This window comes from Acinonyx jubatus, chromosome B1 (genome assembly GCF_027475565.1).
Source record: "Acinonyx jubatus isolate Ajub_Pintada_27869175 chromosome B1, VMU_Ajub_asm_v1.0, whole genome shotgun sequence".
Taxonomy (NCBI): domain Eukaryota; kingdom Metazoa; phylum Chordata; class Mammalia; order Carnivora; family Felidae; genus Acinonyx; species Acinonyx jubatus.
In genome coordinates this window covers 1238985-1255065 of record NC_069382.1, presented here as the reverse complement: position 1 = coordinate 1255065, position 16081 = coordinate 1238985, and the positions used below count along the sequence as shown (strand labels likewise).

Here is a 16081-nt window from a genome sequence, read left to right as displayed (position 1 = left end):
AACAAGTAATGGGAGAAAGTCACACAAATTTTACTCTGGAAATAAAATTGCTAGCGAACAGGAGGAAAATAATTTCATCCCTTAATGATCCCCATTTAGCGGCCCCCTAGCAGAATCCTCTACTTATGCTAGGTTCTTTGTTTGACAATGTCATAATTAAAACCAGAACATGACACATTCCAGGAGATAACTGAACAATCAGGAGACAGTTAGGATGGTTCTTCCTTGTAAGTCAATCATAGAAAATTACACAGAAATTAGTGAGCCAGTAGACAATAAAGGGATAATTGGAAAAGCCATCTTTACTTTTTTTAAAAAATTATAAGTCAAATCTAGTTAAAAATAGCTCAGCTTTCCAAGCCACATGTGGAACAGAAGGTCTGGTATGCCATCTGGACAGTGGGCTAGCTTAACCAGCCATCCACCCCCTTTCCAAAATGGTAGCCTGAAAAAGCATCTCCGTGAGAATCACAAGAAAATGCCTGGTAACGTCTCCGTGGTAACTTGCTGAGTGTGGGCCCGTGTAAGAGCATCAGTTCCCCGAACACGGGACCATCGTGACAGGACCCAAGGACTGTACTGGGAAGAAACAATCAGGAGAGAACCCGTGTGGGACGGGGGGAGCAGAGATGTTCTGACTGGAAACAAAATAAGGGCTTCAGAGAGCCTGGGGACAGCAGCGACAGGCAGCTCTGGTTGGTCCTTCAGGGAAACGAATGCAGTTCTGAAGGGACGTGGGAATAATCAGTGGGACCCGGCAAACACACATCGACCCCCGGGGCGGCGTCCACGCGGGGCCTGGCGAGGATGAGGGCACGGCCCCGCCGGCTTCCCGGAGGTCAGTGTACTTACTCTCCATCCACGCGGTGTTGGCCGGGTCCGCCGCCCACCGGGCGAGGGCACTGTCCTCCTTAGGCGCTCGCTCGTCACTGGGAGAAAACAAACCAGGAGACCACTAGGGTGAGCGTGCTTCCGGTCAGGACGCTGCCGAATGTCCCCAAAGGGTACGTGAGCTCCAACGTGTGCACGCTGTGCCCAGATGTTACTCCGGGCGTCCTGTGCTGAGAACGTCTTCTGAGTTGCTGCCTATGCATTTTACATATGACCCCGCCACTCACACCCACAACGCGGACGTGTGTGGAAGGACCCATGCCTGCGGCCCCCCCACACCTTCCCCCTTGGCTTTTTCGGGGCCCCTTTTACAATAAACACTTAGACTTACGCCCTGGAAAAGTCAGTGACCTCTGCCCTAACCATCTCATCAGGAACCAGTGCCTGACCTCGCTCTGTATCTACGGGGACAAGGGACGCCCTCCCCCGGCCCCCTGCACACACCCCATTTCTGGGACACGTGAGTAATACACCTGGGGCCTTCCCTTCCCTTGTGCGTGGGGGCGGGTGTACCGAGGCCGTGCCTTCGATCCAAACGCCCCGGGGGCTTCATCCCCCAGTGGTCTCTGGGACGCTGAGGGGGCCACTGGCTGACACAGGCGGGGGCTTCCGCCCCCTCACCCAGCAGGTCAGAATCTACATGTGCTCGTTTCATCGGACCAGCCGCGGCTTCTCAACACAGACGCCAGGTTCAAGCTTTCGTTCCCAGCGGTTTGTACGTGCTTCCGAACGCCCGCTACGTGCCCGGCACAGGTGCTCGCACAACAGAAACAGGAGAAACGAGGTCTCTGCTCCAGGGGGCCTGAAGCATCTTCCAGTTGTTCACCAGAACTTCTTGCGGGCCTGTTGTGTACCGGCTGCAGAGACACGCCCGAGTGACAGACGGGCCTTCTCGCCTCCGGGAAGGGACCTCACGCGGCCAGAAATAAAAAGTGCTCACGACTCAACTGGTGCTGTGCTCTAGTGCAATGGTCCCGGGGGCCAAGGCACAGGTCACACACAAGGATAGGAATGCTGTCCCGCGAGCTACGGCAAGCCTCTGGAATGCTTTATTCAGAAGAACGACAAGGTCGGCTTCATTCAACACAGCTGGGACAAGACCAACCTCAAGGGCCCGTGGTCTAGGGGAGCTCTGCAAGGAAGAGCCGAGCGCGGTGTGGAGCACTTCACGGGAAGGGAAAGAGGCTGGAACTAGGGTGAGTGCTCAGAGACAACCATGGGCAGCTCGGAAAAACACACACGTGCAAAGGAGAATCATTCATACGGAGCTAATGCCACACTTCACGGTAAGTGACAGATATGGCGGGGGTCACTGCAGCGTGGTCTCTTCTATCATCATTTTTGTTAGTTTTCTGAAAGTTCTAATGGTTGAATACAAGATTTAAAGGCCAGGGAAGATGGCAAAGGTCTTAAAAATGTCCAGGTCACAGACACTTTAGCTACGCAAGCATGTGCGACACAATACGCTACACTGTGGATGCGTGTAAGAAAAGAAGCTGAGTCCGTCCCCACACTTAGTTGAGGAACATGTCACATAAAAAAAAAAAAATATTCTCACACTTTTCAAGTCTAAAATTACATCAAAATGAAGTTAAGCAAAAAAACAGAAAATCTAAAGCAAAAATGGATGATATTTAAACTGCTCTCGAATGTTTCCGTAGGTTTAAAAAAGGTTGCTTTCTGTAGATTTAAAAAAGGTCGCGCTTTGGAAGAGAATCTGAGCTTGCCCTCTCACACCACTTCACGTTCTTTTTGTTCTAAGAAACGATCCTTTCAGCAGATGTGTTTTCCACCGTACGTTTCAGATCACCGGCGATAATGTGCCACCTGCTTGTGTCTCGTCTCACACACACTGTGATTCTACTGCGGGGTCTTGGTGGACCTGCTCTGCCACGTGTAATGTAAACCAGGTGGAAAGAGCTTGCACATCCCTTTCTGCAAAGACACCAGTCTTTTAGGGACGCGTATGTCTTTCTATGTTCAGAGGCCAGCCTACCACCCCAAAGAAAAAGCCAGGTGAGCGTGAGAACAGCAGGCCAAGGACCCGACACCCGAGTCAGGAGTCCGTTCTCGCTCTCCATCTCCTCTGCTGGTGCCTGCGCGGGCGAAAGGAAACACCGCAAGCTGCCATATGGGAGGGAGGGAAGTCCTCGCTGGTGTGCTGAGACCGGTTTACTTCCTCTCGGTCTCTGATACCGATCACAGGCCAGGCACTCGGTAAAGGCTTGGCGAACTGAGACATAACAACTAAAAGTGGGTAAACAAACAGAGCCAGCACGCACCAAACACAGGACCAGGCAAGGTGGTAGATATTCTAACGCTGGGTAAAGCCTGATCCCACAAAATGGCCTTTAACTCATAAAAGGTCACAGAAGGCAAAGACGAAGATCATATATTGAATAAAGGTCCAAAAGAACAAGAAGATATAACCATTACAAACATACAACTAACGAAAAAGCCCCAAAATAGATGAAGTGAAAATACACGGTACTGAACACAGAAATGGACCATCTCACAGTGACAGCTGGACACGCCAATGTAGCACTGTCAACAGCAGAACCACCAGGCAGAAGACGCTAAGAGCGCCACAAATCAACTAGACCTAAGAGACATGGCAGAACGTGGCACCCACCCACCCTCACGAGTCAAACTACAAAACTCTTAGAAGAAAACAGTGAGAGAGCTTCATGACACTGGATGTGCCAACAACTGACTGGACAGGACACCGAAAGCACAGGCAATATAAAAGAAACAAAACACATAAACTGGATTTCATCAAAATTAAAAACTTTTGTGCAAAGGACACCATCGAGAGAGTGAAAGGACAACCCACAGCATGGGAAGAAATGTTCACAAATCACGCATCTGATGAGAGATTAATATTCAGACTATATAGAGAACACCTACAACTCAACAACAACAAATAAACCCAACTCAAACATGGGGAAGGAACGTGAATGACATTTCTCCGAAGAAGACATACAAATGGGCGATGGGACGTGATGAGGTGCTCAGCATCATTAGTCATCAAGGAAATGCAAATCAAAACCACCGGGAGGTACCATTTCACACTCCCTAGAATGACTACAATCTTTAAAAACTGGAAAATAAATTTGGTGACCGTATTGGAAGCAGTTCATTGCAGGTGGGAATGTGAAATGGCGCTGTCTCTGTGGTAAAGAGATTGTGGGTCCTCAAAAAGGGAAATATAGACTCACCATAAGATCCAGTGCTCCGCTCACAGGTACAGAGCCAAAGGGATAGGGAGCAAGGACTTAGATGCTCCTACACCTGTGTTCCCAGCAGCGCGATTCACGACAGCGAAGAGGTGGAAACAAAGCAAGTGTCCTTCGAGTGGTGAGTGAGTGAAAAGGTCATATGTGCTTGCAAAGGAATATTATGCAGGCTTGAAAAGGAAGGAGATCCGGACGCATCCTACAACACGGGAGAACCTCGCAAACATGATGCGGAGTGAAACAAGCCAGACACAGAAGGACACGAGTTACCTAGATCGGGCCAATCCACGGAGGCAGGACGCAGAGTAGGGGTTGTTGGGGGCTGGGGGAGGGGGGCGGTAGATTACCACAGGAGGGTTAGAACTCCTATCTCAGGTGATGAAATATTCTGAAAGGGGAGAGTGGTGACACAGTATATGCACGCGATGCCACTACATGTTACACTGAAAAGGGTTCAAATGGTAAGTTTTATGTTGTATATATTTTAACACAGTTTTAATACGGACAACGCAGTGTACCAAAAGCCACAGGACAGTCCACCTTGAACAGGTGTGGATAATGCGTCAGTATGGCTGCACAGCCGCCAAGCAACAAGCATGACGGCGTGCTAAGCCTTGGTCAAACCTGCTCTCCCCCTTCACAGGATTCTCAGTCCAGCAGCAGAAAGGGACAGGGGAAGTCACAGTGAGGGTGCACTGTTTTAATCAGTTTTAAAGCCGGTGTGCCCACACAGCTCTGGATGGACAAGAGGGAACTTTATAAAACGAGACACTAAGGCAGGGTTTTGAAATGCATGCAGGAGTTTGCCTGGAGGACGGGCTTTTCCTGGGCATCTCAAGGAGGAGAAATAGTGTTTTTGAAGGCAAGTGGCATGAAAGAAAGGTCTACAATCAAATCAGTTTGAAGTACTCTTGCTGAAAGCTGGGTCAGACACACTGAAAAATCCCCTCCGGCCCCACAGGGTTCTGAGACCCTTCCCAAGGCTGAAGTACACACAGAATCTCCAGGGTGGAGGCCGAGGAGGGCCACCTCTCCGGGGCCTATCTGCATGTGCGTTTGTACAGTCTGTCCTTCTACACAGACAGTATGAACCTTCAGCCGAGTCCTCGTACTCTGACACCCATCCTGGGAGCCCCTGGGCGAGAGAGCAGATGGATGCAGGACTGGGAGCGGAGGGTCTGGGGCGGGGAGCAGGCGTGCTCGGTCGCCACCTCACAGCACCGAGGGCAGGCAGGACAGGTGTCCCACACTCCACATTACAGGGAACGGTCATGGACCCAGGGCACGTGTGTAAAATGAAAAAATTTACCTGTTTGCTGGATCCTCAGAACTTAAAGAATTAAATGGGCTGTCTTCTGCTACTTCCTGTGTCTCTGTGAGGAAAGAAAAAAAAATCATATGGTTTCATGCTTAGGGTAAAATTGTAGGAAACGGATTTTTACATTTAAAATGGTTCCCTATTTTCCATTCTTATGAATGATAGGCTTATCTTAGCATAAAAATGATTAACTGATAGATTTAAGGTTTTTTAGGTTAGATTCAAAATAAGATGTTTTCAAAACAGGATTACAGTAAAAAGTGATATCCAAAGGCTCCTGAAACAGCTGGAATTAAACCCAAAGAAAGCAGGCTACAGTAAGAAACAAATTTTCTCCTGTGTCTTAACTTTTCACGAGACTTTACAATTGTGATTTATTGGAAAGTATGTCTAAATGGGAGCCTCCAAAGATTCTCAAGGGAGAGTTACGTTCATGATATCTGGCAACCAAGTTTTTATATACTCACACGCACGTGCACACACGCACACACGCACACAGTCTGTCACACATGTCCAGCTGACTGCCGTTCTCCCACCTCTGGGTTTGATTTACCAAGGGGTGATGAGCTCAGGCTTAGCCACGTGCTCAACCAACAACTGGTTAATTGCTACACTGGGAAACTGTCCATAAACACCGTTTTAGAAGGAATTTACTGTGTGCTAGGCAAACGTTCGTGACCACTTTCAAAGTGCTCAGCAGTTAACTCAAGGTCCAGGAAGGCTGGGCTTAACGCAATAAGCTTGGAGATCTCACTCATAAAACTGGTCCCCTGATCCCGCTAAACAGTAACAAATACCCCTTACCCGGCGGTGGGATTTGCCTGGCGGGGCACCAGGAATTGTAGAGGCATGAACTCGACAAGTTCTCGAGGCCATGGAAAACCTCACTGTCTGCCAAGGAGCACATGCCAGGTCAGAGGCAGGGCCACGATCTGAACTCAGACCTGCCCGTTCCAAAGACTTCCCACCACACCACACTCCCCCCAAAAATGGCCCACATGACTTCCTAAAAGACAAAGATACTCGACAAAGTCAACGAAGAAAGGATGTGGACTGGCAGCGAGCACACTTCACACAGTGACTACCTTCCCTGCGGCTGTGTCAGGGGCCCCTCTCGCCACCCCTGAATGCACACCGCGCGTGCCTCAATGCACCCCCCCAACACCTTCCTTCCCGGCGCTCCCCCTTCTGAGAAAGCAGATGCACCCGGAGGTGATGTCTGCTAAAACGAGAACTCTGATGATGGTATGGTGAGCACACTCGAGATGAAGTTCTCCCGCTGGCCACACACACTGGTCATCTCTCACTGTTCTGGAAGGATCTGGAAGACCGTGCCACGAGGCAGAGCACCATGAGTCTCTGGCCACTGGAGGACCACTAATGAATGAAAGTGGAGGCTCAGTGTTGGTTCTGGGCAGTGGGGAAGATGACGGGTTCCAGCTGTCCCCGACTCTGAGGCTCGTGTCCCAGGGGAGCCTCTATGCGAGTGAGGGAGCCTCAGCGAGGACGTGCATGCTGACCGAGCCCACAGAGCCAGGCCGCCCTGTGTCCACGAGGGAACCACACGGTGCAAATGGTGAGGTAGCCGGCCAGGGCACCACAGGACGTATGTGCACACGCGTGTGCTCATGCAAGAGTGGGGGAGGGGCAGAGAGAGAGAATCCCAGACAGGCTCTGCACTGTCAGCACCGAGCCTGACGTGGGGCTCGACCTCACAAGCCTCGAGAGCATGACCTAAGCCGACATCGAGAGTCGGATGCTCAACCGACTGAGCCCCCCGGGCGCCCCCCCTTCTCCTCTCAATTACTTCCTTATTTTCACATTGTTCTTACTTGTCAGAGGCCACAAAACACAAATAGCATTGTTGACCACAGTTAATTTCCAAGATTCCAACCCATTACAAGAAAACATGTGAAAAACCTCAACCCTAAAAACCTGTGGTTTCCAAACAAATTCAAGAGCTTCTTTAACGAAGACTTTTTTTTTTCCCCTCAATGGTCACAACTGGGAAGGAGAGAACGTGTTTACTGAAATCTCGCACAAGCTCTGATTCCGTGTCCGAGCGGCCTCGCGTCCCTGAGAGCCTCTACACCTAGGACAGCGCCCGTGCTGCGTCCTCGGATAGGGAGCACACGCAGATCTCGGCAAGAGAACAAACACTTGGCTGGGCTGCCTCACTGGCCGCACTCGGAACGGAACAGGCCGCCCTCTGCTCAGGGAGGGCCGCACTACAACGTCCCGCTGCCCTCATGCACGCGGACCCACAGGCACCTGCCGGGGGAAGGTGACCCGGGTCGGCTCCAGAGGCTCTACCAGAACACGGAGGACTGCGGGACTCACGGACGACAGGCGGTCACGGCCCACAGTGCGCAGCGAGGAGGAGGACACTACCTTCCTCTTCCAGGGACGCGGCGCGGATGACGACGGGGCTGGAGTAGGCCGGCACGAGCAGCGGGAGGTTGCAGGGCACAGCGTAGCCGCAGGGCACGGGCACCGAGTACCCGCTGGGCACCGGCGGGCTGGCGCTCTCCTCCTCGGCATCCGGGTCGGCGGGCGGGGGCTGCTCCTCCTGGAAGGGCGTGATGTCGATGACGGAGTAGGGGTTCACCCGTGTCGGGACCTCAAGTGTCGGGCCTTCCACCGGGGCCTCCGCGTCCGTTCCCCTCCTGATTTCGCCTCCTGGAGGCAAACACACAGTGTGGAGGAGGTGAGGACAAGTGGAGCCACGCCCCCCCAAAGGGCACGCAACACCAGGGCACCCAGGAGACGCCCAGATCTGGGAGTACAGGGCGGAGCATTGCTGGGGTCAGCGTGGGACACCCCAGGGCCTGGCAGCTCCCGGGGCGGCTTCTCTGCCGACAGGGATCAGGTAGAAGCTGCTGGACCAGGGGAGCCACTGACTGTGCGGGGAGCCCTCGCTGTGGACAAGAAACCAGCCCTTGTGGTCGGGACAAAAGCAGCCACCTCCAGGACCCAACACGGACTCCATGCATCGCAAAGAGCGTTAGTGTCAGAAATGTTTCCCACCACGCAGCGACACGGTGCTGAGATGTGGCCGATACCCACCCCCGTCCGAGAGGCCGCCAGGGGCCGCCAAGCAGCCTGACACCCGTGGGAAATGCCAGGGACCAAAGGAGCGCGGCCAAACTCCAATGAGCCATCACAGCTCACGTCCCGCTCCAGGACACCGACTTCCCCCCACGTCACTCACCCGCGGTCGGGACGAGCTGGCTGCTGGGCCACGGGCGCTGGGGGCGGCCCGGGGACTCACCTGAACCAGACGCGGCATCCGCGCCCCCCCCACCGGCCGGGGCGCCCGCGGCTGGCCGATCCGCTTCTGGAATCTCGTCTCCGCTGTCGAAATCGAACTGCTCCCCCTCGTCCTCTTCGTTGTTGTTCCTGTCGTATTTCACCTCGCTTTCTAACGGTGAAAAGAACACAGACTCAGCCGCCGCAGGAGCAGAGACGCGCTAGCATTCAGTGCCAGGGACTGCGCAGGTGGCGGAAGCGACGGGCAGAGGATGAGGGAAAGGAAGCGCCAGGAAACGAGGGAGGCCACAGACTTCAACACTAGTGGATTCCGCTCAAGCCCCACGGGGCCCCAGGCCCCTTCGGTTCTGTCCACGCCAATCACCCACAACGTACATGCCACCCAAGGAAGGGGACCTCGCAACCCCTGCCCAGGCCAGGCCCACCCTGCGGTCCCCGTCCTGCACGCGTCCCCACGTGTGGATGTGTACGGGGCAGGATGGAGGCCACTCAGACCCACAGATGCCGTCCACCATCCCGTGAGAGGCCACAGCACCCTGGTGACCACGCCCAGGCTAGGGGGCTGGGGCAGGGGACAGCCCAGTGGGGAGGGAGCTTCTGCTGCTCCACGGCACCCCAACACTGGGGCCGGAAGTCAGAACACAGAAAACTCCCAAACCTGACGGCCTTCTCCACTGGTGCACAACTCACGCCTCTGTACCCAGACGGTCTGTGGGCATCTGGTGCTCACACAGATCACGGGAAGTTGGTCATGGGGACCCGTCTCCCAGGACGAGGACCCTGCACACCCACACGGGGACCCTCTCCCAGGATGGGGACCCTGCACCCTTGGGGTGTCCAGGGCGGTTTCCTTGCGAAGGAACGAGTAGGTGGGCACTGTGGAGAGGGAGAAATGACCCCAAGATGGAACCCACACCGCTCACTCTGCAAGCAAACCGGGGTGCTGCAGGGTGGGCCAGGGCATCAGGCGTCCCCACGGAGAGAGAGCTCCGGTCCCACTGGGCTGCAGAGGGATCTGCTGAGAGAGGCGCCCAGGGCCCGGAGCGGGTTCCCTCCTCCCTTCCAGAGGGTTCCACCCAGCGGTCACACAGGCCTGAGTGTGGGAATGTGGGATCTGAAGCAGTCATCTTAGAGCCAAAGACGCGTGAACACGGGCTGGGAAGCCGGCCACGGGGTGGTGGGGTGACAGAGCCAGCACCCCTGAGCCAGAGCCAGGTGGGTTCTGGGGATGGTGGGGACGGGGGGTGCAGAGAGGCTGGGGAGGAGTCACCTCCCCTGGGTCGGGGTGGGGGTGGGGTGAGTCGGGGCACGGACTGTCCCAGCATGATGGGGGCGGGGAGAGGGCCTCGTCCCCTCCAGGTCCACCCCCAGCGCCTCTCGCTCCTGGTGCAGGGCCCCGGTCAGCATCGCCCCAGCAGATGCAGATGCTGTGCCGGGGGCGACGTGTGCTCTCCAGGAAGGAAATGTTCCACAGCCACCTGGCAGCCGGGGGGCGGGGCCGGGGTGGGGGGGAGTGGAGCCGGGGGAGGGGGGGGGGGGCTGGGGGGTAGGACGTGAGACTCGGGCTTTCAGAGGTGGCCTGGTTTCTAGGGAGAGAAGGTGACAGAGCTGGGGCTACCTGAGCCAGTCTAGGACGCTCTTTCCAGCTGTGGCCTTGTGGGTCCAGATGAACCTTCGATGGTCCAGAAACAACGGTCTTAAATACCAGGTGCTCATTTTTCCCTTCGGTCTTTGGAACCGGCAACACGTCCTAACAGGTGTTTTGAAGGAAACACCTTACCACAGAGGTCAGGTGGACAGGCTCTGTCGGGGCAGGAGGGAGGGGCCCCTCAGCGAGGACCTAGGGGGAACGAGACTGCCGGGTCCACAAGCAGCATTCTAGGGCAATTTCTCCCCAGTTGACACGTGCTAAAAGCATGATGGGGCAAATACCGAAATGGAATCCGGAAAAGGCTTCAGAAAACTGTTCTGGTGAGAGTAGGCATTGGCGACTTTGTGGAAGAGAACTCGCCAACACGTACCAATGCCGGACAATTCTGTACATCCCTTGTTGCAGAAATCCTACTGCGAAACACTTATCTTAAGGAAATAATCAGAGACCGTCACGATACTCACCTGAATGTCCTTTAGTAGGAAAGAGACTCTACATATTACGCATTTATACAGCCAGACACTCACGAAGCCATTAAAGTTATCTGGTCGAAGCTTATTCGAGAATTTGGAAAGAGGTCTTGGCGTATTAAGTTAATAGCCTTTCTAATCGGTCTTTCCACACCCATTTAACTGAAAATAACACACACTGATGAGGGTCTGGAGAAACTGGAACCCCTTGCAGCGTTGGCAGGACCAGAAAACAGAGCGGCCGCCGTGGCAACCGTAAGGAGGCCCCTCACGAAGGAAGCACAGAACCAGAACCACCGAACGACCCCAGGATCCTGCTTCCGAGCCTCACCTGGAGGAATTAAAGCAGGCACACAGATCCCAGTGCGCCCATACAGGTGTGCAACCACACGAGTGTGCCACTGTGTGAGCGTGCAACCATTCAAGCAGGATAATTCACAACAGCCAAGAGACGGAAACAAGGCAAGAGTCCACGGCCAGATGAACGGCCAGATGGACTGTGGTCGACGCACACAACGGGGAGCATTCAGTCCTAGAAAGGACAAATTCTGACACCTGTCACCACACGGACGGACCCTGGGGACATTCTGCGGAGTGAAGGGAGCCAGTCACCATGGGACAGACACAGTGTGACAGCACCCATGGAAGACAGGACGGCGGGTGCCGGGGGCCGGGCAGGGGATGGGGGTCAGTATCTCGTGGGGACAAAGCTTCAGTCTGGGAAGATGGAAAGTTCTGGAGGCGGAGGGCACTGCTGGTGGTTTTCGTGCTCCCGAGGGGCACTGAAGAATGGTAAATATTACGTATATTTTACCACAATAAAGGGAATCATCTAGAGACTGTTGGTTTTACTAATTTCATCCCCTTCACACACAGACCCAAATACTAACCGTGGCTTCTGCAAACGACTGGTACTTTCTCCACAGTGATTCCCTGCATTCGGCAAACTCCCTACAACACATACGTTTCCTGCCTGCCGTGAGGCTGTGTTCGGGTTCAGACCACATTTCCACTTGGGCTAAACTCCAGGAGCAGGCTAATCCCCTGAGGTTCGTACTTAATAAACACAGACGCACAGCTCACCGCCGCCACCGAGTGAGGACGGCGTCACAAGAAAAAGCAGCAGACACGGACCGGACCTGGGGGTGAACGCAGCCTGTGTCCGCGGATCAGTCACGCGACGTGCGCTCTCCCACCAAGTCGGGTCTTGGGCCCAACGACAGGGAGGTCGGCGTGTGGGTTCTCGGCGTTACCGTTAGGGAGTCAGTCAGCTTACTCACAGGAGTAACCTGGGGAACACGTCCCAGGGCAATAAATCTCTTCAACAGAGAAAAACCAAAACGCACAGGATGCTTTCCAAATACAACTGTTCCCACGACTGGATTTGTGTCTGCCGGGTCAACGTGACAGGGAAACAATACGAGTTAAACACCCAGCCGAAGGTGATGACGGGAGAGCTCGCGTTGTGACCGGGCGACGTGACACATGGAGATCCCGCCACCCACACGTTCCACTGGGCGCAGCAGGGACTCAGAACCACCTGCCTGCTCTCCCTCCATCAACCCTCCTCTCGGAAGTCACAGTTCATCACTGCCGGACTTTAAGAAATAGATAAAATATACCTGAAACTGATTTTATGAACACTGCTTCAAACAACAGAGCCTAGGGCGCCTGGGTGGTTCAGTTGGTTAAGCATCTGACTCTGGCTCAGGTCGTGATCTGGTGGTTTGTGGGTTCGAGCCCCAAGTCCGGCTCTGTGCTGACAGCTCGGAGCCTGGAGCCTGCTTTGGATTCTGCGTCTTCCTCTGTCTCTGCCCCTCCCCTGTTCACACTCTGTCTCTCTCTCTCAAAACTAAATGAATATTTTTAAAAATTCAAATAACAAAGCCTGACAGGGTCTTCCCCTTAAAGGAAGAAGGTAATTCTTGTTCAGTGCCTTCAGCAAGGAAGATGGGCAGCACAGGGCCAGGCCCCCACGGACAGGCCGCCGTCACCCAGAGTCCACGGTTTCCATCCAGTGATGCGCACCGCACGGGTGTGGACAAAGGCACCGTGATGTGTGGCCACCATCACAGCGTCACACACAGCAGCCCAGAAACGTCCCCTGCACTCGGCCAGGTCACCTCCCCTGCCACCCCCGGAATGCCTGATGCCTCCCGACCAGCTAGTGACCTGGCTTCACGCGCTATTGGGTGCCTTGTCCCCAGAGCCAATGCCCGTGGTCCTTCCCCGCTGTCCCCTACGGTGACCTCACCGCCCCGTTTAACATGACCATCCTTTGGCATCAATGACACTACAGTCTCCCGGCTCCCTCCCACACACCCAGCTGCTTGTTTCAGTCCCTCTCGAGGACAGAACCGTGTCCCCCTACACCCTAGGCTGAAGGTCTAACCCCAGGACCTCAGAACACAGCTACGTGTGGAGACGGGGCCTCAAAGGTGATTAAGGTAGAATGAGGTCGCTAGGGCGGCCCCACTCCAGTACGACGGGTGTCCTCATCAGAAGAGGTCAGGACACACACGCACCGAGGCACGACCACGTGGGGACACGGGGAGGGACGGTGTCTGCACGCCAAGGAGAGAGGCCTCTGAAGGAGGCTGGGATCCCGGATGTCTGCCTCCAGGCTGTGACAGGTGCAGGCCTGTGGCACCGCCCACCGCACTCAGAACAGCTCCCCAAGCTGACTCTGCTTCCCTCCACGGACCCCCTTGCTTCTGCCCCCAACAGAGAGTTCCAGCGCACCTGACACTCTCCCTACGGGGAGGCCGGACCTGCTGGAGGCCCTGGTGTCCGTCTGCACAAAACCCCAAGTCCACACCCAGACCCCCTGCTAGAGCCCCAGACCCCCATCCAAGGAGCTCTGCTGGGGTTTCCATGAGGCCCTCCGACCCAGCCCTGCCCCCACCCCCCTGTGTCCCCGCCCACTCCCAACCTGCCCTGCCTCCCATCCCTCTCTGTCCCCGCCCACAAAGCCCTGTGGGTGCCCATCGCTAAGGGTCACAAGAGTCAACTGCCCACAAGGCTGTGCGGATCAGGATCTCGGTTCTTGAACTATGATGTTCTCTGTTGTCAAATAGCGGCCTTCAGTCCACACCAAAGCCAGAAGGCACACCCACAGGCTACCAGCCAGGAAGAAGCCATCCACCCACAGAAATGGGGACACTCTCCCCCCACCCTGTAAGGACGCTGGCCACACGCCCAGAGCTGCCCGGAGGAAATCTTCCAGGGGAACCGAGAACAGGGGTCCATGGGGGGATCCTTTCCACCTCCCGGCTGCCTGCCGCCCAGGGTCAGTTCCCAGCTCACAGGGCCTGGGGCCTGGCCCACAGATGGCTTGACCGAACCGGCTGGGCCCCACAGTGACAGGCCTTGCGGTCAGCCTGCTTGTCACTCTGAACGTGGAGAACAGGGTGGGTGTGGGCTTGCAGGGAACGCGGGGTGGTTCTGCCCGACGCCCTCAGCAGCCCCCCACTGTCCCGGCTCCTGCCTGGCCCTCTTTCCCTCCTCCGCTGAGACAGAAGTCACAAATAAAAACGTGCACGTTTCAGGAGCACACGGGAGGACTCCGAAATAACCACCCAAATGGGGGCTGGTTACCGTGCACCCCACGTTCAAGCACTACTTCTCTCCCGGAGAGCACACGTCTGAGCTGCCCCCTCAGCACACTTCCAGAAGACAGCCTTGCTGCCCCCCCAGCCCCGGTCACATCACTGCTCTCCAGGTATCGGACGTGCTCCCGCCCACCGAAGCCTCGCAGAGCCTGTCCGCGGCCCCCCGATGCCCTGGGCTTCACAGGCCGTGACTCCCCTTCCCAGGTCCCTGGCCCGGCCCACTAGCACAGCCACCCACACCCCGACCGTGTGGTCAGGGCCCCCCTCCCGTCCCAGACCAAGTGCAGAGGTGCATCTGGGGGCGAAGCCCGTGGGTGGACGGGCGTTCCTGCAGATCCACTCAGTATCACTGCCAAGGCTCCGTCACGCACGGGACCAGCCCCAGCCGGCTGCTGCCAGATGTTGGGACACACGGAACGAGAGAAGGGCGGCTTCCGGTTCCTTTGAAAACAGCGGACAAAGCGTGGTGGAAAAAGGCACGCACCGCCATCAGATTTTCAACAGTCACAAGTCCCACACACTCTTAACAACTGGTGCAGAAAGGGCTTCTGGGCCTTTTATTTTCTAGTTTTTCCCCAACAAGTGCGGCGAGCCCACCCTGGGAGCGCCACTCTGCTCTGCCGTGACCACGCTCCAGACACGGCGCGGCCCAGCCACCCGGTGTGCACACCACGGGTATCCCGGGGAGAGCAGTCAGCACGGCCCATGCAGGCCATGGAAACCGTTGACACAGGATACAGGGACCGTCCCACGGAAGGCAGCCCACAGGCTCCCTGAAGCTGGGTGTGCCAGCCCCGGGGACACGCCCGGCCACGTGTGTGTAGGCTACACCCAGCTGGTAGGGGAGTAAGCAGTGAGCGGTTCTGGGACCTTCCCAATTATGACAATCGAGTACGATCCAGCCTGGAGGAGCCTCAGTGTCACCCCAACACACGGCGGACACCTGCACGGGGGCCATCCAGGACCCCCCCCATAACCAAAGCCCGCCGGCCGCAGCCCGAGGAGGGAGCCAGCCCCCCCGGAAGGCGCCCCACAGAAGGAGCAGGTGCACGGCCTGGGCCGCGGGATTCCTGGAGTGCCCTCCAGCGAGCCACCCTCACCCCGGGGCTCAGGAAACTCTCCAAGGTCGACAGCTGGCTCTTAGGTCACACCCGAGTGCAGACTCTGGCTGAAGGTGTGCAGGGGTCCCTCTGGCCACATAGCCCAGCATCACTGGCTCCTTCTGGACCAGCCCTCCCCACAGGGCTCTCCAGTCAAGCTGAGCCTTCCTGGGGGGCCCGGCGCCCAGCAGCCCAGGCACCCCTCGGCCCGAGCCCTGCTTCCCCACAGGAGCGGCTCCACCTGTGGGCTGCCTTCCTTCTGTTCCGACTGGGAGCCCGAGGCCCAGAGCCACCTGCAGCGCAGAGCCGGGCCAGGGCACTTCCCCAGGGCCCACGCCTGCCGGGAGCGGGAGGGCATGGAAGAGCCACGGGCCCTGCGTGGGTTCCTCCCACACTCTCGCAGCTTCACATGCTGAGGGTTCTGCCTTTCAGGCCCTATAGCCTCCAGGTGTGCAAGGGACATGTGAGTCTGTCCACGGGGGCACGTCTGGGGAAGCCTCGGGAACGGGGAGCCCGGAAGGAGGCCCTGCCCCA

At 56.3% G+C, this 16081-nt stretch overlaps 1 protein-coding gene across 7 annotated transcripts in view; it reads right to left on the bottom strand.

Annotated features, from left to right (window-relative positions):
• Positions 1-16081, bottom strand: part of ARHGEF10 (Rho guanine nucleotide exchange factor 10) — a 111964-nt gene that overhangs the window by 69651 nt on the left and 26232 nt on the right. For all 7 annotated transcript variants that reach the window (XM_053216214.1, XM_053216212.1, XM_053216213.1 and 4 more), the window contains 4 exons: positions 8717-8866; positions 7837-8124; positions 5437-5500; positions 853-929 (listed from right to left, as the gene is read on the bottom strand). In XM_053216214.1, coding sequence (XP_053072189.1) covers positions 853-929; positions 5437-5500; positions 7837-8124; positions 8717-8866 — 579 coding nt within the window. The remainder of the gene's footprint in view (positions 1-852; positions 930-5436; positions 5501-7836; positions 8125-8716; positions 8867-16081) is intronic.